Source organism: Lissotriton vulgaris, chromosome 5 (assembly GCF_964263255.1).
Source record: "Lissotriton vulgaris chromosome 5, aLisVul1.2, whole genome shotgun sequence".
NCBI lineage: Eukaryota > Metazoa > Chordata > Amphibia > Caudata > Salamandridae > Lissotriton > Lissotriton vulgaris.
In genome coordinates, this window is record NC_141693.1 from 1,129,175,423 (window position 1) to 1,129,198,775 (window position 23,353).

At 43.3% G+C, this 23,353-nt stretch overlaps 1 protein-coding gene across 1 annotated transcript in view; it reads left to right on the plus strand.

Annotated features, from left to right (window-relative positions):
- The window catches only part of HABP2 (hyaluronan binding protein 2), a 335,748-nt gene that overhangs the window by 209,222 nt on the left and 103,173 nt on the right, over window positions 1–23,353 (plus strand). Inside the window, exon 7 of the mRNA XM_086922842.1 lies at window positions 20,522–20,616. Within this exon, the coding sequence (XP_086778968.1) occupies window positions 20,522–20,616 (95 nt within the window). The remainder of the gene's footprint in view (window positions 1–20,521; window positions 20,617–23,353) is intronic.

Sequence of the window (23,353 nt, forward strand, 5' to 3'; positions counted from 1 at the left end):
ATGTTTTCACTGAGAATAGTTTCCGCAATCTCTGTTGCGTGGCAAGAGGCAGATCGGCAGTTAATAAACATGCAACAGAGGGGAGACAGATCGCGGTAATGGGTAGAGGGACATGGCGGGATAGAAGTTAGTTGTTGAGGAGGTATGGGTGACGCCGGGTAAAGGGGGTGTCTGCTCATTCCCAAGAGAACAGGGATGGTAGATTGAGGGTGGGGAGGGCTAGAGGAAGAGGAAGGTGGGGGAGAGACAGGGGAGTTCATAGTCCAGTTAATTCCCTGGGTAAGTGGGCGAGAAGAAAGTTGAGGAGGGGAGATCGTATTTGTGGTGCAAGGGGGGAGGACATTAGGAACATTATCGGGTTTAGGTGGGGACAGGTAGTTCAGAGGGAGGGGTGAGCTAGGTAGAGTATTGGAGTTGGAAACAATATTAGGCAAGCTATTTGGGGGGGAGATGTGAGGTGATTTGATATAGGATGCTGTCGCAGGGATTCCGTGCTCATACAGAACTGTGCATAGAGGCTTGAAACCTCAGTGAATTAGGGTGTGCTAAAACTCACCTTAGTATCCAAAAGTCCCCTACCAGACTAGCTACAGTGTCTCATTGGTTATCACAAACTCCCAATGCTTAGACAAACCAGAACATTGACTTAGTACACCTCAGGTTACGTGGAACACATGAACACTCTTTCGTTATACAATCATTTCAATCCAGAACAAGGAGCAAAAGAGGACACGTGCATATTTGAAATGTTTATTCACTAATGCAGTGTTCTCAAACGCAGTATCTTAGCTAATACAAGCAAACATATTATAAGAAACAAAGTAATCAGCATAGTCACTAGTCCATAGAACACAAACGGTGAAAGCATGATATTATGCTAAAATGAATAGGGTTTCACAAAACCTAATTCTCACCCTCCCTAGCTAGTATATTATATTATATCTAAGAAGGTCTCTTTGGGTTTTAGCAGGGCGGCCCCATACCTCAAGCTCCTAGTGGTAAGGGATCACATCATCTTCCACCAGCTCTCTACATGCGAAGCACCATCAAGTGTGTTTGTATGCTCTTGTGCAAAGCAATATAAAACGCGCCTAAAGCCAGAACTTGGCTGCAGCTGCATGTATGTTATGTCTAAGAACGTGCAAAGATCAGACCTCACAACAACCCCTGTGTTGAGATATCCTTGAAGGTTTCTGCACTCACTGTACAGACACAGCTCGCCAAGCAAGGCTGATATCAGAGTAACAACATAATATTCTTGCATGAATCAAAAACATTCTACTAGGCTCAAAGCTAAAGCAACAGCTATGTGTCATGTGCAAAAGTAGCAGAAAGGTAAAATGGCATTTAAACTCCTAAAAAGCTCATGCTAACTTAACACAGCATACAGGCTATATATATCTATATGACAATGCTATGCTGTTTTGTGAGGGGATTGATGTGAGTGATCTGGAGAGTGAGCCCTAGCAAGGAGTGAAACGTCGGTTCTGAGGAAGGAGAGTTCTAAAACAAGGGCCGAAAGGAAAAGTTCAACATTAAGGAGTGATTGTGTAAGAAATGAGGAGTGAGGGTGTTCAGTTGTTTTAAGGAAGTGAGAAGAGTTAAGGAGATCCAGGGGAGGGAGATTGGAGAGAGGAAGGGTGGAAACCTGGGGGGGAGGAGAAGGGAATTATGAGGTGGGTGGGGGTTCTTATTGGGGAGGTAGGGGTGGTAGCGGCATTGGGTTTGTGAGGATTGTTTGGGACAATTGGAGAGTCATTAGTGGAGGTGGATGGGAGAGGGGCAGATAACCTAGGAGATTGGGAGTTAAGGGTATCATAACGGGTTATAATGCTAAGATCAGGGGAGGTTAGTAGAGATTGAGAATATGTATCCGGGTTACTGGGAAAGGAGGGGGAGTCAGTAAGAAGAGATGAGGAGGAAAGGGAGTGTAGGGAGCCAATGCTGGGTGTAGTGTTGTGGGCTAGGGAGGTCAGTTGCGGTAGGCAATGGAAGTCCGCGATGGGTGAAAAAATGGGAGAATCAGTGAAGGGGGAAAGGGGGGGAGGGTGGTGTAGTGTGTCAATGTTGATAACAGTATTGAGAGTTAGAGTAGTCAAAGGAGGTTGGGTATGGACATTAAAGTTGGGAGAGGAGAAGGTGTATCAGAGAGGAGAGGTAGGGGGGCAGGAGAAAAGAGGGGAGGTGATGAAACTAGGAGTTGGGGGTGGGAGTTCAGGGTTGAGGGACTGTGTGAGGAAATGAGATAGAGCACTGAAGTGGTGTTCAAAGATGTTGAGGTGTTTTTCAGACACTTGGATGAGAATGTTTCCAGATTTTGAAAATGGAAATGTCTAATTCACCAGGAAACGAAGAAGAGGGAGTGGTGGAGAGTTTGAGACCGTAGGGAATATTGCGGGAGTTAGTGATAGGGAGATGTCGAAGAAATAGGCTTTTCCATTTTAATGTGCGCTTGGTGAAGAAGCCGTAGTTGGTGATTATAGAGGAGTTAAGGCTATTATGGTAATCGGCAAATAATGTTTCTGGGTGGAGACTGAGAAGTTTGTTTTGAAGTTTTTCCTACAATGCTTAGAGAGATGGGGGGGTAGAGGATAGACCAAGAGTTGGGGCTAAGTTTCGTGATAGGTGATACTGAGATAGTGGGGGAAAGTGGAGGGGAGGCATGATTAACATAATTATCAATTATTCAATTAATACAAATTAATTACCAATTATATTTTAATTAATTACCAATTAAAAATGTAATTAACAATGAATTCAAAATAAATAAGAATAAATTAAAATATTTAATTAATTAAAAATAAATTACTTTCCACCCTATTCCCCTATAAACCCACAACCCGCTACAGAAAATACATTAATACAATTACCATAATTATCAATTAATCATTAATAAAAATGAATTACCAATTATATTTTAATAATCAATAAAAAATTAATTGCCAATTAATTCAAAATAAATACCAATAAATAAATTAACATATTTAATTAATAATAATTTAATTACTTCCCACCCTATTCCCCTATAAACCCACAACCCGCTACAAAATTATATTACACAAAAATTAAATACCATAAATTAATTAATTAAAATAAATTATAAAATAAATATACACTTTTCACACATATACTAACATAAAAAACACTTTAAAAAATTGGATATTATAAAAAAATCGATATTAACTTACCTGAAATTCGATATTTTTGCTGTCTATATTCTGTCCATTCAATATTTTTGTTGTCTACATTCTGTCCATTCGATATTTTGTCCATTCTATATTTTGAATTCGATATTACTGCTCTTCTATTCGATATTTTTGTTTTCTATATTCTGTCCATTCGATATTGTGTCCATTCTATATTTTTAATTCGATATTAATGCAATTCGATATTTTTAACTCGATATTTTGACTGTATACCGCATGTCAGCATGCAGTGGGAAGTGAGAGAAGAGGGGCAGAGTGGATGCTAGTAGTTGGTGAGATCAAAGTGTAGGTTAAAATTGTAACATGCTTGAGGTGCATTTTGATGCTTCACATGCTACATCAGGGAAATAGAATCATGGAGAAAAGGATATGTGGACACTGGGTTGGTGGCTAGATCATCGCGATCTGGGCACCAAAATCATGTGCTGCAGCCTTAGTTTCCACACTACACTAAACTGTGTGATGTAACGCACATGACTCTGTTTCACTAGAACTTAGCTTAAATAGAGACTGTTAGTCATGTCTAACTTGTGTGAAGGTGGGCAAGCAAATGATGGCTTTGTCCAAATGTCTGAGGGAGACAAAGAAAAACCAAGCCCAACCTTTTTCTATAAGTGATGTCACAAAACTTAATACCAAAATATGGGTCAATTGGGAAAAACTCTTATGTGAAGAAAACGGTTGGATGAGCTCTGCATCTATGCTTTCTGACCTTCCCAAGAGTTGGTAGGAAGCAAGTTAAGAAGTGACACTGGTATAAGAGGCTGAAGTAGTATCATCTGAAGCAGTTTTGAGCCCCAGGCAAGACTCATTTTAGTGTCCCTTGTTCGGAACACTATTTGAATTTGTACCCATTTTCATTTAATTCAATCCAAATATGGGGATGACACCTTCACTTTCCTAGTCCCTCCTATCCGCTATGTTTACCCTTATTTGGCTAAACGGTGATTACCTACTCTGTTCAGTAAAGGAAATGGGGGAGGGGTGCAGGAACAGGAGAAGGACACATATGTAAAGAGAATGGTACAGTAAGAGAGTTGTAAAATAGGGAGAGAAGGGAGGTGATCCTCTCCCTCACCAAGGACCCCATCACCGCCAAAGCCAACCTCCAAGAAGGAATGAAGGCCGTCGCCGACTGGATGAAGACTAGCCTTCTGAAGCTGAACTCGGACAAGACGGAGGTCCTCAGCCTCGGCTCCAACCCTTCATCCTGGGACAACTCCTGGTGGCTGACGGCACTGGGGGCAGCCCCGACACCCACCGACCACGCACGCAACCTGGGAATCATCCTCGACTCAACGCTCTCAATGACCAAGCAAGTCAACGCCGTCTCCTCCTCCTGCTTTAACACCCTCCGCATGCTCAGCAAGATCTACAGATGGATCCCGACAGATACAAGAAAGACAGTCACCCAGGCCCTCGTCAGCAGCAGACTCGACTACGGAAACGCCCTCTACACGGGAGCCCGACCAAGCTCATCAAACTACTACAACGCATCCAAAACGCCTCGGCACGACTGATCCTCGACGTACCATACCCCGGCCACATTACCCCCACCTGAGAAACCTGCACTGGCTCCCCGTCAACAAGAGGATATCCATCAAGCTCCTCACCCACGCACACAAGGCACTCCACAAGACCGGCCCAGCCTACCTCAACAGACGGCTCTCCTTCTACATCCCCAACCGCCAGCTCTGCTCCGCCGACCTCTCACTCTCACTGTCCCATGCATCCGAAGAACAACCACCGGTAGGAGAACCTTCTCCCACCTCGCCGCTAAGACATGGAACACCCGACAGACCCAAGACCTGCTGACCTTCAAGAGGATACTCAAAAACCTGGCTGTTCGATCAGTACCAATGCACCTTGAGACCCTCGTGGGTATGTAGTCTGCTTTACAAATGATTGATTGATTGATTGATTGATTGATTGATTGATTGATTGAGAAAAAGACAGAGATGAGGTTAAGGGGCCTATGATGCGTGGAGAAACATAAGGTAGATTGTGAAGTAGAGAGAGACTTAAGGTAAAAGGAGAAAGTTGAGGTGACAGAAAGAAGGATACAGAGGTTGGGAGATAAGGAGAAGTAAAGAGATAGCGGAGGCTATAGAGTGAGTTATAAAGAACTAGATATGAGACAAAATGTAGAGAGGAGGAGGTCAGATAAGAGATATATAGAGATGCAACGAAGAAAGACATGATGTGCAGAGAGAGATGGGGAGACGAAAGGTGCTAATGCAGGGAGAACGACAAAATAAGAAGTGGTGTACAGGAAGACCTGTCGTGTAAAGAGAAATATAAGGCAGTCAGGAAGGTAGAGAGAGTGGTAAAAGGCACAAAGAGAGGTGGGGTATAGAAAACCGAAGTTGAGAGAGTAGATATAAAGATCGCACAGGTACATTAAGATGGAGAGAGTGACAGAGAGAGGTAATGTGAGAGATTGGGAGATCAAATAGTTAAGGTGAACTATGTAGAAAGACATTAGAAAGACAAATTAGGAAGAAAATAGTGGTGGAACAGAAGGTTGGTAGCTCAAAGAAGGGGGTTGCTGCACTGTTCCTCAAAAAGGGAGAAAGATTAGGAGAAGCTGACGTGACCTAAGGTGTGGGTAGTACACCTTTGGGCATCCATATAGTTGGATGTATTTGCCTCACACACCCCAAAGGGTGTCATGCTTCATCATCGGCGGTTGCTCCTCGTCGGGGGGGCGGTGCAATCCCCAACGGGCTCACCTCTAGGAGGGGCTCTTTAGCGGAGATCTTTTATATCCAACAGCCCTATGGTGAAGTGAGGGTATGTGGGCAGAGTATCAGATGGACTCGGTGTAGTGATTAAAATGCAGTAGGGGATGCCGGAAACAACTTTATTCTGGGGGTCCCCCTACTACAATTAAAACCAGTGGAGAAAGGCAAATTGCTAGGGGTAACCTAAATTAGGTAAAGTAATCCTAGAGAGGCCTTAGAAAACAGTGGGTCAACATGTTTCTCGCATTCGGTTAATCACCTGCGATTCATCAGGACCTTTAGAAGTGAAAAAGAAATATTAACATGCGAGTGTCATGTCTGTGATGTAGGTGTATATTACCTTGGTGGAAAGTCCTATGCCTAAGGGTCAAGGTCTAAGAGCCACATGAGTGCTCGGCGGGTCAGTTCAACGAGGGCAAGCCTTCAGGTGTGGCTTACTCGTCCCGAGACCGCGTGGGTGCACCTACCCATCTCCGCCGAGTTCGGATAGAACAGAAGGTTGACCAGGGTAGTCAGGGATAGGGGTAGGTAGAGAAATGCTATAGTGAGAAAGGTAGGAATTAGTGATTGATGCGGTGTAGAGATGAAATACAACAAAAAGAGAGGAAAGAGAAAAACATGTACTAGAGAAAGGTGAAGTAGAAAGAGAAGGGAGAGAGACAGAGAGAGAAGCAGGAGAGCAACATTAATATATATGATGTTATGGAGTGGCTTTATTTATGTAAGCTTTGTGACAACTGTATGTTATAGTACTTTACATACTAGTGCACTGAAAATGACGATGGGACAATGAGTACAATGGCATCATGAGCAGGCGCAGACCCTCATTAAGGGCGGAGAGGCACCACCCACCACCTTTTTGCAAACATGAAGAGTGTCAGGTCGAACAAAGTACAGCCTGCAGACACTCTTCATGTTCAGGTCAGGCAGGTCAGGCAGTCGGGTGCTGTATGTGAGCTAAAAATGCAGGTGGCTGGCTGTATGAGGTGTACTTTGCCAGTGTGAAGATTTCGCAGCCCTGTGGTTGTAACTTTCCCAGCCATTTAACTTGCTTAGAGGTCCTCCCATTATGATGAGGAGGCACCTCACTGATAGACTTGGACCTGGGTACTTCAATTCTAAGCCCTGAGGTACCCATAGTAGAGTGTCCATCAGTGGCGTTTATCCTAGAGCAGGGTGGGGTCAACAACTCTCACTGACTTGTATCACTTTGTGACGTGTAACAGACTGTCGCTTCTTCTCATTGGCAGTCCCAAGGTCAGCCAATGAGAGGAGGCTGCAGTCCCAATTCTCCAGGAACCTTGGAAACTTCCCTCCTGCTACCCAGGATCACCGCTGCTGCTTGATAATTTTTTTCTTAATGAGGTGGTGTGTGCGTGCATGTGTTTATGTATGAGTGTATGTGCATTATTGCATGTATGCTGTGAATGTTTATATGTGCTTGTGAATGGTGTATGTGTATGTGCTTGTTTATGAATGTATGGGTGTGAGTGTGAGTATGTGTGTGTTTGTGATATGCCTGCCTTACACCCGCCTACTCAAATTATCAGCCGCAACAGATCATGAGATTGGCTGCTGATGGATAATTCTTCTGCATGGGGGCAAGACCAGTAATCTGGGAGTACTCGCCAATGTGAATAACAAACTAGGCTCTGTGAATGAATGTTTGGTGCATGAAGCCTCCCAAGCCCAATGATCTTCATTAGTTTATTTGATCTTCTGTCATTACTTCAGATCATCTTTCATATTGTGTAGAAATATGAATAGTTGTGTTGCCAGTTCATAATGGGAGACACATCACTAAATGTTTGAGCAGTACTTGTATATGTATTTTAATTACCTTCTAATAATATAGAGGCAGCCTTTAGCATAGATCATAATGGTATGTTATCTTTTGGCACGGAACCCAATACTATGTCAACATCTCCTTAACCTACAAGACAAAGAAACTCAAAGCCTTCACTGCATCCAATCTCAGATGTGACCAACCTACCTGATGCTACCCCCCCCCCCCATTAAAACTGAATTCCACATGTTTACCATCATTGCCAAACATTCGCTGATTCAGTCATAGATCTCAGAGTAAAGAATAATGGGCTTCACACCCCAACTGACAAAACAGACAAAATTACTCAGAAGTACCCTCAACTTGAATCTCTCACTCATAGAAAAACACAGCACAACAGTTCAAGCCCTAGTCCTATCCCTCCTAGATGGAGGTAACATCCTGCTCAATGACCTCAAAAACACAGCTCATCAAGGGACTGAAAGACATCCAACATCACCCTCACATTAGAGGATCTGCACTGGCTTCCCTTGCATACCTGGATCATCTTCAATATCAGCTGCATCACTTAAAAGACTCTCCATGCCAAGACCTCTGTTTAACAAACAGAGCTAACAAACTAACAGTGACTAGCGGTCATCGCCAGATGAGGAGCTATGACATCCGCAGGTTAGAGACTAAACACAGCAGGAACGAGGAAAAAAGAAACACACCTTCTCAGCCTATGCCCTTCAGATCTGGAATGACATTCCCTCTACTGGGAGCACAGAACAACCATCCAACAATTCAGGATGAATCTGAAAACTCATCTCGTTAAGGAACGCTACTTTAGATAGGCTCTCTTCTCAATCCTTCCCTTAGCATTACCTCCTCCCTCTGCCCCATTCCCTCCATTTATCCTCACTGGGGCTTTCCCCTGTACAAGGCTTGGTTACTAGTCAGCTAGGTTACCCTTTAGAAATACCAAAACTAATATGAACAGGCTGCTAACTTCCACAGACACAGTGGTGGCATTATTCCCTGACACATTATTTAATACTAGTATACCTCCTGATGTGCATCTTTCTTCAAAGCTCAGCTAAGGACTGAAAGTATAATATCTAGGTGATGTTAACCTTCATAAATACATTGTTGATAAAGCAATAGACAGTGGTGAGGGCAAGTGGATTTATGTGATTCTGTGACAACAGTGTTTAGCACATAATAATGGATTTAGGACATTTGTGACATAAATTGCTACATAATTTGCAATTTTCACAAAAATGTTTCTTGCTAAAATGGATGAAAATGCTACTGCCAGAGAATGTGCTGCATAATTTCCATTTCTGATGCATAATTTAGAAAACCTTGCTGCATAATTTGGTGTTCCTTACTGCATAATCATAGGACCGTGACAGTGGTAAAGCTTGGCTGTTTGATTTGGGGCGGCCAGTATGATGATGAAATCCATATATCACATGTAACCACAACATATTTCGATATTTCATGGGTTCCTGGCGTGTGTTGTGTTGTGCTGTGTTGTGTTGTGTGAGTAAATCACTCAAAGTTGAGAAAGAGTCTAGGGTGGCGCCCCAATAGGAAACATTAGCCCCCTCCAGCACAAAACCCTGCCTCCCCCACTGATTCTATCAGCTTTATCATTGTGAAGGGTTAAAGTCTAATATTGTCCCACCTTTGAACCAACAATCAAAGGAAAATACAAACGAATATGATGGAGGGCAGCAATTTCTTCATTGCTGCTTTCAAACATGCATTATGTGATAGAGAGGACGAAGTTTAAACTTCGTCTGTGAAGTCGAGCATGAAGTAGGCAATGTTTGTGCACATTGTACCTCACGTAGCACCATTTCCAGTTTCTTTTTACTTATTAGTTTAACTCGTCTACGAGATTTATGTTTTTCCCATGTTTCCATTCTGCTATGGATCTTCGCCCTGTTCCATTCTTCTCCAGCTCTCCTTCTGCCGGGATGTACATTTCTTTTTGCCGTTCCCTGCTAAGTACTGTCAGTGATGTTGTTACCATCTTGGCAGTTTTTGTATTCCCTATGGGACTTTTTGGTTGAAATGTGGTGGCCATTGTTGTAGCTACTTGCATGAGTGATGATATGCATAGAGTGAGTCAGCACCGTTCGCACTAAGAGTCACCCTTTTTTCAGTGTTTCCAGGATAAACCCAGTGGGGCTGCTGTTGCTTTTTACCCTAAAGTTCAGAGTACTGGACAAAAGAAAGATTCCAATATCTGTCACTTAGCCAATGTAAAACGTTACAAATCTGTAACCAATACTATTGCTAGATTACTTGAAAGCTCGCAGCAGGAGTAGCAAAACTATAAACACGATGCTCAAATAAGACAATAAAAAACATTGATGCAATGAAAAAACAACATTGAACACTTAGCCTAATACGACTATTGAAGACCTCTCTCAATATCATGCAAAACGATAAATAGCAGACACTAGGACATACCCATGACCAGAGGATACCATTGTCCATTATCGACCAGCAAAAGAACTGAATTTTACTCAGACTCTGGCATACTGGGAGAGTGCTCAAATAGTGATGTCTGTTAGGTTGTCATTTTTCCTGGTCTTACAGATACTACCATCTCCCTGTGTCAGAGCCTAGGAGACTTTGATATGATCAGTCTCTTTTCTACAACAAATTGGTGAGAGTGGATTAAGTTCATAAAACCTATTAAGGCATTTTACTCCATTACCTGATATAGAATCTGTGAGTTAGGAATCAACTGGATCAGCTTTCATAGCAACATCCCCTTTGTACAAAGGAGGCACCACCCACTGCAAGATTCCTGCATGAACTCCTTCACATTTAATTTTCTAAAGACAGAGTTTTGTTGGTTTTTTTTGTCCTCATTACACCATGGTTACTACATTCCGAACCGGTTATTTGCACCCTCGATCCATCTATGGTCCAAGTAGTACTCGGACAGTACCTTCCACGGCCCCTTTCAACCGACACAAGGGGGTAGGGCTCAAAGCCTTCAAACCGCCTCTATCCATGGCTTGATGTTCTCATTGGACTAGAATTTTTTTTTTCGTAACCATGGCCCTTCTACATACTTATCAACCTGACCATTTCAAAAAGTCCTCCCATACTTCTATAGACCTTCGTGTGTCCCTTTTGGTATCTATACTACGTGTCCATTTAACCCTATTTAACCAGGTGACTGAGTTCGGAGGTGGGGGATCCAGCCAGAGTTTACAGATCTCCCGCCTGGCCGGGAGTAGCAAATAAAATAATAATCCCTGTTGTTTGTTATTTAACTCCTGTTTAGATGTATAATCCACCCCAAGCAGTACCAATGTTTCGGTTAAAGTTATATTTTCTCCTAAAATGTCCTCTATCGTGTTTTCCACGGACCTGCAAAATTCTTTTAGCTCTGGACATGTGAAAAAACACATGGACATCATTGGCCTTTGGGTAGCTACATTCTTTACATCTTGGCTCTGGTTGTCGCACAAATTTGGATAATCTTTGTGGTGTCCAATACAACCTATGGATAACAAAGAAAGTGGTGACGTTTAAGATTTGCAGGTGTTATTATATCATAGCGTAGTTTTATGGAGTCTATCCACAGTGACTGTACACTACCCTCCTGCAATATGTCAGTCTAGACCTCAGACAAAGGCTTCATTTTCTCTAACTCTGCTTCCAACAGATATCTATACCAATTGGCGACTTCTTTAGCTTTCTGACATGGATCCTGAAGCAAGGCCTCAAATTCCCAATTTCCTCTTACTTCCTCCTCTGTAGCCAAAGCCCATGACGTAAGCTGCAGATACTTAAACCTAGTAAGGCAGTTACCCGCCTTAATGTTCAGGACCTCCCATGGGACCAATCCGCCTGTTGTTATTAGGTCTCCCCATTTTGTTACCTCTACCTGCTTTAAATTCAGGCACAGGGCATCCTTCAGACATTCTGGAGTTCCCGGGGATTTCCAAATTGGGGCAAAGTCTGACAAATAGCTGATCTTTAAGGCCCGTCTCACTGCTATCCAGAGACCTAAGGCTGCTTGCAGCACCTTTAACCTTACTTTTTAAAAATATTTTTGGTCTCCAAATTTGTATAAAAAGGCTCCTCCCACTTCTTTAATCATTTCACCAAGTATTAGTCCTCATGTGGTGTTAACAGGATCCCTCACTAACATGCGAAAGTTCTTAAATTGAAAGCCCATACCATATAATCTGAGGTCTGGTAGTGCCAGCCCCCCTTCCTAAGATAACTTCTGCTTTTTTCCAGGAGAGCCGTATCCCCCGAGATGCCCAGATAAAACTGGATATTACCTTGTATTTTTTTAATTTCCTTAATTTCATCTTTAGGGAAACTAAGTGGTATACAGTTAAAAAGATAGGTTAGTTTTGGGAGAACAGACATTTTTATTAGGTTAATCCTCCCATATATTGACAGGGGTAAATTCTTCCATTTGGCTAGGTTCCTATCTACCTCCTTCATCACTCGTTTCAAATGACGGGAGGGGATATCCTCAGTTTTCTCTATAATTGTTATCCCCAGATAGTTGATCTCTGAACAAGCTCTGCACCCCAACCTGTCATGTTCCAGCTCACTACTTCTGTTTTTGAAATATTGACCATATATCCAGAGAGAGCAAAAAATTCTGTTGTCAGTTGCTCTATCCTCGTCAATGTTTGCGCTGAGTCGGAAGTAAAAACGACCAAATCGTCTGCATATAGTGCAACTTTACTATGCATTGGCAGCTGGTGGAGGCCAATGTTATTTAACCAATTCTTTGAGAGCTTTCTATCCAGCCTTCCAGGCTCTGTGTACAATTCTGAGAAGAGTTTTACTATGCTTTCCTGAATTTCCTCCTCATTATTAGTAACATCTCCCTCTGGTTTGTTAACCAACTCTCCAATATGGTTTTTCTCTCTATCCACCCTCGCCTTCCAAGCTAGTAATGCTCTGGCTTTTTCGCCATACTCAAAATGCTGCAAACGACTTGCCTCCCACCTTTCTCTGCTCTTTGTTTTTTTATTTTTTTTTATTTTTGAAAACCTTTATTGTGCATCATCAGCATACATATACGGGCCTACAACCACCTGGCCGGCCTCGAAGCAGTTATTAGCACATTCGCCAGCAATAAAACAGCTCAACAGTCCCCCCAGTATTAAAGACGACAGTATTTCAAAAACAGTACTTCAGTTTAACGTGACCATTAAGCTACAGGATTCAATGTGGTTAATTTTACTATTATAAAATAATAAGTATCAGATGCAGTACAAGCAATCGAGAACAGGGAGTGAGCAACACCCGCAACAAATTATCAACAGACCAATTAATCGTAATCGAGGTATCAGAGCTAGAGTAGACTTATCAGGATGAGTAAACACGTAATCATTTTTCGCACCAGTCATCGCCCATCCCCTGAACATGGAGTAACCGTAATAATAAGTACAAAAAGCACATGAAGCAAAACTGGCAAAAAGCGCAGTACCTAACCTGCACACTGACCCAATAGGAAGGGAAGCTAAGGAAGACAAGAAAAGAAAAGGAGAAGAGAAAAAAAGGCCCATAGAAACTGAAAAAGGACAAAACTAAAGAAACCCCCCCTCCCTACCCCGCACCCTGCACCCCTGCAGAGGCTACGGCCTACCCCCCCCTAGCAGCGTGCCTGTCGCCCATGAAGAATACCCGAAATTTAGTCACAGAAAGAGAAAAAGAAGATATTCTATAAAACTGGAGGAGGGCCATCTGTATGGGCTCCCGGCCACCCCTTCCCGCAGAAACACTCATCCCCAAGAGCTATAGTCCCTACAGCAATCAATCGAGTCAATCGGTGATGGGGAGAAGTATCAAAATACTGCACAGATAAGCGTATCAAAAATAACGCGCGCCCCTCACTCCCGCCAGCCACCTAAATGTCAACATTAACGGGATATATCTCATCCCTGACCAGACCTTTCAAGTCCATCGAGGCATATATGCCGATTAATTCTCATTTCAGCCGATGGAGAGAAACAAAGTGACCACGCAAGGACAAAGCGCAGCACAGACATACAAGATGGACGTCGCTGGCCACCAACAATGACATCAGTACCTACGGCCACCTTCCTTAAGACAGTCCCAGTACACGTAGTCCACATCGGAAACTCGAGGGCAAGGACGGAAGAAGCAGGCAGAGGATATAACCGCCGCTGTGAACAGGCACGGGGCGATGGCATCGATGTAGAGTGTGGAGCAGCTATCGTCTGTTGTAGAGGGGGACCATCAGAATAGCCCAGGCCCACGGATTGCTGTCCATGGTTCATCGCACATTCCAGCAGCACTTGTACCCCTACAGAAAGAGGGGCAGCCACGGCGCATCCTTCAACAACAGTTTGGGGCAGGTCCTTATGGGCCAGGGGGCAATCCGGTCGTGAGTGCCTCAGCAGGATCGTAGCGCCATCTAGCCTCTTCCCCAGCACACAGGAGTTATGTTCCCAGGCAGATCGAAAGTCCCAAATAGCAGCAAGGATGTCGCCGCAGGTCAGCGTAGTACCGATCTCCCGTGTCGCGGCGTGACTTTGCTGTGCATACTCGCCCCCCTGCTGTACCTCGGTAGCCAGGATAGCAACCTCCACCCCATCCAGGCAACACTCTGGCATTTCCATCACTAATGGGGACTGCGAGGTGGTCAGGGGCGAATCAGCTCGATGCGGCCGCTTTCCGGTTCTTGAAGACAATGAAGGCAGACATCCAAGGAGAAGTCTCACGCATCGGTCACCCTCATTCCGATGGTCGCCAGCCGAAAATTCGGGCGCGGCCCGCAAAAACCGGGCGGAACCCTATGCAGCGTCGGAGCAGCTAACTGATATGCTCCGCAGGCATATAATACGTCCTCCAGGCCAGCGTTTCGGGGGGTGATGCACCGCCGCGCTGCTTGCCAATTAGGGCGTCCGTGGCCAAAATCCGACCGATGGCCACTGCACACCAACGGGTCGATTTCGCTCCAGTGCAAATGGCCGCTGTTGATGTCTCTTCACCCGGCCATTTTCTGAAGCCTACGTCCCGGCACCAGGGTCTTCGGGGCCGCTGACTGCCCACGCAGATTTCTCCGGTTCTGGGGCCGACAGGGATATCAGGGCCACGCCATCGGTTACAGCGCTTCTTCCCCAACACAGAGTATAGCACTATGCCAGGATGTTCTACAGGATAGACGTGCGGGGCTCGGAGGTTCACGGAGCCGGGAGCCTACGCGTCCGTTCCGATCGCCATCTTGGCTCCTCCCCCTCTCTGCTCTTTGTTTCTAGTCTCATTCTATAATTCAATCTAGCATCCTCCAGCTTTTTTCCATCTCCTCACTATACTGTGTGTCCTGCTGTATCCTTCCTTCTAATAGCATAATCTCCTCCTCTAGCTTTTTTATTCCAACTCGTTCCAATTTATTTTTATAGGAGAGCTGACTTTGCAAAACCCCCCCGAACATAAGCCTTAAAGGTGTCCCAGATAGTCCCAATTGGTGTTGAGTGAGCATTTACCTGAAAAAATTCCACGTTTTTTTCCTTCAAAAGGGTAGCCACAGTCAAATCTGACAAAATGGCTCTCTTCAGTGTCCATCTGACATTATTCCTAGCGCTTATCTCCCTCAATGTGATACTGACCATATTATGGTCCGAGATGTGTCCTGGATGTATATGCACCTCTTTTATTTTTCCCGCCCACTTTCTATCTACCAGTATATAGTCCAATCGTGAAAAGTGGTGATAGTTTTTACTGTGAAAATGGTAAACTCTTTTCCCTTTCATTAGATGTCTCCAAGAATAAACCATTCCCAAATCCTTTAACATGTATTTTATGGCCTGTCTTGTTTTAGGTGCCTGGGTTTGGACCCCCTCCTCCTTGTAGATCTATCTAAAATTGGGTCCAAGAGAGTATTAAAATCCCTGCCTAATATTATAGGTGATGTTACCCCTGCTAGTCTGTATTGCATATCCACTATATATTGGGGATCATCCATATTCGGGCCATAAAAACCAGAACACACAAACTCAGAACCCATACATTTAAGAGTTGCCATAACCCATCTACCTGAATTATCAGTATTGAAAGTGATCATTTCCAGTCCTGAGCCTTTCCGGACGATTATTGCTACACCTTTCAAATATACTGATTGATCTGATGCTACGTGGCTTCCTAACCATCTTTGTTTAGAGTATAGTTCCCTACTTTCCCTTGCCATTAGGTGGGTTTCTTGTATGATACATACTTGGGTATTAGATTCTTCTAAGTAATTCACTACCAGCCTTTGCCTATTTTTTGTCCTTAAGCCATTTACATTCCATGTTATAATTCTAACTTTGTTTTCCCTCCCTGTCATTTTAATGTATTAGAGGCATTGGACTCGAGGGTCTCTGGTACTTATGAAAAAAGACCAAGATAAAAAAAATAAAAAGTGTTTCAAAAGTGTCTAATGAGGACTTATTTTTTATTTTTCCCAATGCACCCCGCACTGTGCCCCCTTAACCCCCCCATGAGAACCCTCCCCAAGCTGTCTGGCATAGAGCCAATTTAGACCGCCTAGAGGGAGGAGCCCTATCTATAAATTTTACTTGAGTTTACTTCCTCCTCCCATAATGACTAAGTGAGTAGATTATGCTTATGTGTTTTCCTCTCTAATATGTGTATATATATTTTTTTTTCCTCTCTAATATACATATATATTTATCATTTTTTTAATAATTGTACATTGTTAACATTTCTTTTTCTTATAACCCCACCCCAAAATGACTTTAGAATTGTCTTTTGCATTCTTAACTTCTTACATTAACAGACTCGCATACTCGGGGCGCCCTTCTTTCCTTATAGACTCAATCAAACTACCTGCCTCCTCTATGGTTCGAATATTACGCATTTGATTGTTCCACATGACCCGTAACATGGCTGGAAATTTTAGTTGCGCCTTGGCCCCCAAATTGTTAAGTAACCCCATTCTTTTGCCCAGTTCCCACTGTTTCTGATCTGTTGCGTGGGATGAAGCTGAGCTAATAGTAAACTGAAGGCTCAGAGATACATACATCCTTAATGCAGCCGACAAAATGGCTTCCTTAACCGAATATGAAAGAAAATGTATCAACATTTTTCTTGGCTTCTGACGTTGAGGATTTCTCCTAAATGGATCTCTAGGGACCCTCTGTATTTCACGTTCCAAGTAAATATCTGACCTGTCTTTCAGGGCTGTCTCTAATAAAAGATTGATCACAAATGCCTTAAGATTGGACACCTCTTCCGCCTCCGGAATGTTCAGGATCCTCAAATTATTTCTCTGGGAATAGTTTTCTAACCTTTCTAAGTCTTCTCTGAGACTAGCATTTTCTTTAGCCAAGGCCTTGACTCCTTCAGTGTTGTTTGAGAATTCCTTCCGTATAGTGCTTGCTTCCTCCTGAAGCTTCCCTGTTTGAGTAGCGACATCATCCAACTTTTGTGCATGGGCCGTGTATGAGGTTTTTATGTCCACTTGATTTCTCTCTGATACCTCAAACCAACCTTTGATCTCTCGCTTGAGATCCATAAGGATAGAGGCCAATGAGGCATCTGGGTTTTCTGGTACAGGGCTAGGATGGTGTGCCACTAGAGGGTTCACTAACACTAATGTACTTGAGGGGGTTAGCCGATCTTCTACTTGTACCATAGTGTCTCTGCTCCCACTTGCCTGGTCCATCTCCACCAACAGCGCAGTTTCATTCTCTTGGAAGATGCTAAACCTATTCTGTGTTGTTACTTGGAACTCCACCCCAGCTACTCCTTCTTTTTGTATATCTACTTGTCTGCCTTCTTGTGCTTCTTGGCCCCCAAGCTTCTCCTCTTCTGAATTGGTCGCAGGCTTAGCAATTTCTACAGGCTCAAAACATTTGCCCTCTTGTTTGCATAGTCACTTCTGCACCCCACCACTCACACTCACACTCGCTCCACCTCCATTATCTCCTGATCCCATTACTTGTGTTAACACTTTGTAGTCCTTTTTTAATGATGGGGTGATTTTAGCTGGTCAGTGGGAGATTTTTTTCCCCCTTCCTGAGGGCTCTTCCCCTGATGTTGGACAGCTTTCCCTACTTTGGTGACTTTAGAAGACTCTCTACCAGCCAATGTGCCCCCAGCCGAATATAATCAGGAGTTGTCACTTACCCCTGTTACATTTTCCACCACTGCGAAGGCTTGGGTACGAAGCGCATACCTCAAAATCCTGTCCAAACTTGCATCTAGAATCTCATCTTTCTTTCCACCTCTTTTCCCTATGGATATCGAACTCTCCTTCCCCATAGGGGGTGGAAATCATTTTATATGGTTCTCCCTCCAGCACCTTTTATTGTTATCATCTGTCTGGGGCTCTATTTTGCCTTGTATCCTGGTAAAAACCACTCTCCGGTGACTCTGGAGTCTCAGAAACACCCCATTCGCTGCACCGAGGCTTGTTCTGCCTCTTCCCCTCTGTGCGCGTACCGCTCTGAGCCACTGCAATGACCCCGCGGCTTTCGACCACGTCTGTGTGATCCCCACGTCTCTCATGCCGGGGGCGTCCTTGCCATTTGCCGCAACGATAGCGTTAGGTAAGATTTAGCAGTTTTCTTTTCCAAGATTACTGTGCTAAGATCTTCTCGTCATTCTCACTGCATACTATAGAAAAACCCGGCGAAGAAAGGAAAAGAAACGCGGAAGCGGAGGGCGCTCAAATCGCTCCGATCTCACTTCTCCTTCTTCAGCGGTCCGCGGCCGTTACATCACGACCGCCATGTTCCCGATCTCCTGAGACCATTTTCTAAAGACAGAGGGCCAGATGTAGGTGAGGGACATTTACCGATTCTAAAATATCAAATTTTACAGATTCGGTATTTTAGAATCGGTAAATGCTATGTAGGGAAAAATTCGGTAAGTATTACCGAATCGTTAAGATTCGGTATTTACCGAATCGGTATTTACCGATTCGGTATTCCCCATTCATTCCTGTGGGCCAGGAGACCCATAGGAATGAATGGGAGTTACCGAATCGGTAAATACTGATTCAGTAAAAGGGGGAACACATTGAAGGGTGGCAGGGTCTCACTTTGACACCCTGTTGCACCCCTCAATTGTGTATGGGTGCACATGTGGCACACATACATGCCCTAAGGGCATGTATGTCTGCCACATGGCGCTGAAATAATTTGCATGAAATTGTTTTTTGGGGGGTTTTCATTATTAACCACCAACTTGTAGTTGGTGGTAACTAACGAATCCTAACATGGGAAAAGCACTAATTTAAGTTCTCCCTACATTAGGAATTCGGTAATTAATTGAATCGGTATTTAAGAATTCGGTAATTACCGAATCCTTAGATTAGGCCCCTACATCAGAAAAGCCTAATACCGGTCGGTAACGGTCGAAATTCTGTAATTTCGGCCGTTACCGACCGGTATTAGGCTTCCTACATCTGGCCCAGAGTGTACTAATTTATAATGCCATTTATAGGAGATCTAAAAAAGTTTACATACATTACTGCTCTCACCACACACATAACCCTCACAATCATGATATTCTTGTAATGCTATTGAATAGCTAACTTGTGTAATATGCACCCTTTCTGGCATCAACTTTATGTAGATATTCATGCTTAGTAGTCATCGTAAAAATACGCAGTTAATTTCCATTATACATGCACATTGATGTTTTCATTGGTATTTCTTTTTACATTTAATGTTTTAGATTTAATTTTTAGTATTGATCTAATGTTTATATTTATGCTTTGTTTTGCATACTGTCTTATTACATCCTCAAGCTGTACGATTTGGATTAATTACGTTTGTAAAGTGGATTGCATCTCTCACAGTATTGTGGGTTCTTATAGAAGTGCAATTTGGTAATGTAATACAATTTTCAAATATTGTAATCTTTGCATTTTATTAATGTTGTTTCTGCAGGTTAATTAGGGGAAGACATCTGAAACAAGTGGTTTCAATTTATCCTGGTGCTTAATTAAGTTCTAAAAATGCTTGGTGGTATACTTATTGCATTCAAAGCAGCAAATGTACATGGCTAAATATTTTCTGGTGCAGTTTTATTAATATATTTGGTTAGATGTTTTGCTCATCCTTATAGGCATACTTCAAGTTGTTGATGTGGATTTCTTCACATATACACACATATTTTTATTACTATAATTTGAAATTGAGTTTTAATATTTTGTCTGTGAATGGTCACGAAATATTTTTAAAAATCACTTGGCATTTGCTTGAGTGTGACCTTAAAAAATACATTTGGATTAAGACGTTGCAATACAATCTAAAGGTTTCTCTAGTAACATTCATGTCTGAGCTTCCTTCTTTATTATGAACCTCTGTAGAATGCACAGTGTTTGTGTGTTTCCTAGTTTGTCTTCTACATGTGTCTGGTTGTGGGTGCTTTTCTTTGTATTAAGACTTGTTCTGAATGATGACTCTCAGACCTTTTTTGCTTGTTGTCGTCCCAAATACAAAGAGGAGCAGTCCATTCTAATGGTCAGTTCCAGCGACATACAACTGGAGCTCGGCCCAGAGCGTCGTCATAGCCTGTTCACATAATTTGGCCTTGTTTTTCAAATCACCAAGGCTCGACTCTAACGCTAGCAAGAGCACTGGAAGTCCAATAAAGACTCTTCAGTAAAATGTGTCTCAACGCTTAAGACAACACCATTTGTTTGCCAATGCTTGGTCTAACGAATCGCCGATCTGCCCAAGGAGCATTTTTGCACTTTCGTTATCACTAAAACATTGAGGACCCTTCTTCCTAAACTGGTTTAACATGCTTTCTTCCAACAGGAATCCCGATGGTGCAGAGAAGCCATGGTGCTACTACATGTCTGGCAACGGTACTCTCGCACGCGACCTATGTGCTATTCGCCCTTGTTCACAATGTGAGTAGATTGCTTTTACTACTAAGAGATGTGCCTTCCAATACAATAAACTGTTGCCCATTCAAAAATGCGCATTTCGCTATCTCACAATGCTTACTTATGCCTACTGTTATCCTGCACGCTGGCTTAGCTCAGAAGTGATGTTTTGCTAATGGAGCTTGCATTACAATGGAAATAAGCTGGTGGCTAACATAGATTGATCGTGTTTAAAGGCATTTGTCCACTTTACTTGCATTTTTCCATGCAACAAAAGCAAAATGAAAAGCCGAACCTACTCAACACGTTAGATATATCGTACAGGTTTTCAGACTAGTGATCATGCCCTCAGCCACACCTGGCGCTACTAAGGAGCTTATTTACAAGCCCCTTGCGCCACCTGTACGTTACTTTTTACCATATTAAAAGTGATGCAAGGGGCTTGTGAATAAGCCCCTAAATGTAATGTACTTACTTGTGGGTGCCCCCATGTAACTGCTTTACCAAACACCATTAGATGTGTTAGTTTGAAGTGACAGTAAGCGATTAGTGCTGACCATTGGGGGCTCCATCAAAGACCACAATGTCATTCATCAGCGTAAATTATGTTCTACATAGGAGTGCCTCCCATCGTAGGAAGGAAAAATCCACTTTCAGCCATTCCAACGAACAACTGTGACTAACGTGTGCTTTTCCTCTTCACGCCCCTATCACATTTTACTTGATACCCACTTTTTTTTCCCTAAGATCTTTCCCTAATTTTCTGTGTAGCATTCGCGATTGATCCTAATTAATGCCATGGAAGCACCCATGTGTGACAGTTTCATGGACAGGGACATTCTATCCACAGTCCTATATGGCTTGGAGTAATCCACAGCTGTACGTGGCCACCATACCCTCCACTATGGATACTCCTTTAGGACACTCTGCAAAAGTGATAAACAAGTGGATGCCAGTCTGTCAGTCGCACCTACCAACTTTTGCAGCCTGTCTTGAAGAATCCCCATCAATTTACTTTGGGTGAACTTATTTCACCAAAAGAATCTCTGTAGTATAATTACTTTGCGATATTCAAGTTTGATTTGGTATTATTTCATCTAAATAAGTTAAATAGATGTTTCACATACTCCAGTGTTGTACAAATCTGCATAGTTCTACTTTGCTTAATTGTTCTCCCACAACAAAACATTTTATAGAGTTTTCTACTACATGTTTTCCATAACAAACGTTTGGAAACTTTAGCATGTCGAAAGGTTTGCCAAGGCCCGAAGAAAATAACAAAGCAAGCAAAAGGGAAGTGTTGCAACTAAGCATACACCGACCCTTAATCGATGGTGAATGAGATGCGTACATCAGTGCACTTGGCAATAACATGCATATTTCATTCACTCCCCGTTAGTCAACATATTATTGGTGGTTTTGTTTTGCACCCCAATTTGGATATAACATATCCAGAATGTATACACCAGGGTCTGAGAAATTACACAAACTGTCTAGCCAGGGCCTGTCAAACCACACAGAAGACTCTTACCAATGTTGTGTCAATTTATCGCAGTGCTTCTTTTTTGAGAAACTATTTGGCCAGTGGGGACTGCCACCAAGTATCACGGGTGGGGCGGGGACAGAGAACTTTAGGAAAATAAATATTAAAAAATTATTTAACTTACTCCCGGACTGCGGCCTCATCTCGCGTCGTTCTCTTTTGTTCCCACTTGAAGCAGGAAGCACAAAAAGGCTCCTTTAGCCAATCACAACGCTGAGCGCCGTGGTTCGGTGCTCAGACAGGCAGTGGGATCCCTTGCATGTTCCTCACCAGGGCGTGCATTACAGTCTGGTGGGGGACATGCAAAGTGCGCATGACTGTTTGGCTAAGCCAAGACGGCTGGCCAAGTAGTCATTCCCACTTAAGTGCCCAACCCTCCTTCCCTTGCTAGCTGTGACACAGCCAAGCCTTGCCCCGTTCTGTTAACTGGAAAAATAAATTTATAATAACCTAGTGTTATTATCATTTTATTTTTATTTTATCCACTGCTCGAAATGCAGTGGAGCAACACTCCTCCGCCTTAGTGGAGGAGCTTCGACTATATTTGGCCAAATATGCAAGAAACTACAAGAGTAGAATGTTACTTCCCAGTCTCTTCTATACTATTTTGAGAATAGGTATTAGTTCAGTGGAAGAGGTGTGGCACAGCGGCCAGGGCGACTGACGCTGGACGCTGGGGATCACGGTTCGATCCCAGGCGCTGGCGGCAGGGGTCTGCCCAGCACCATGTGACTCTAGGCAATAGCTCGCTTAATCTTCCCAACGGCCCCCAGCGCATTGACACCTTTGGGTAATTGTTCGGGCTTTACAAATACTGGACATTTATTTACATTTCAGTAAATGTAGCATTCAAGTGCAGCGGTGGCTGGCAACTCAGAAGAGTGGGTGGGCAAACAAATGAGTGATGGGTGGTTGTATGCATACAAGGTGAGTGGTGACTATAAATAAAAAGAAATAGCCACATATCTTGCTTGCTGGACGACGTTCGACATCCTCCTCGCTCCAGTCCATCTTCTGCTTCCAGGTGCCGCGGGCTCCTGCCAATTCCCCAAACCAATCCTGGCACTGCTCTCATGCTGGTAACCAGCATGCGAGAAGCACCAGAATTGGAGGGAGCGGCCTTTCTCAGAACTCTCAAGAGCCTTGGAGGACTGGTCCTTCTCTAATCCTGCTGTCTAAGACAGCTGGGTCAAAGATGTTTAAAATGCACATGTCTGG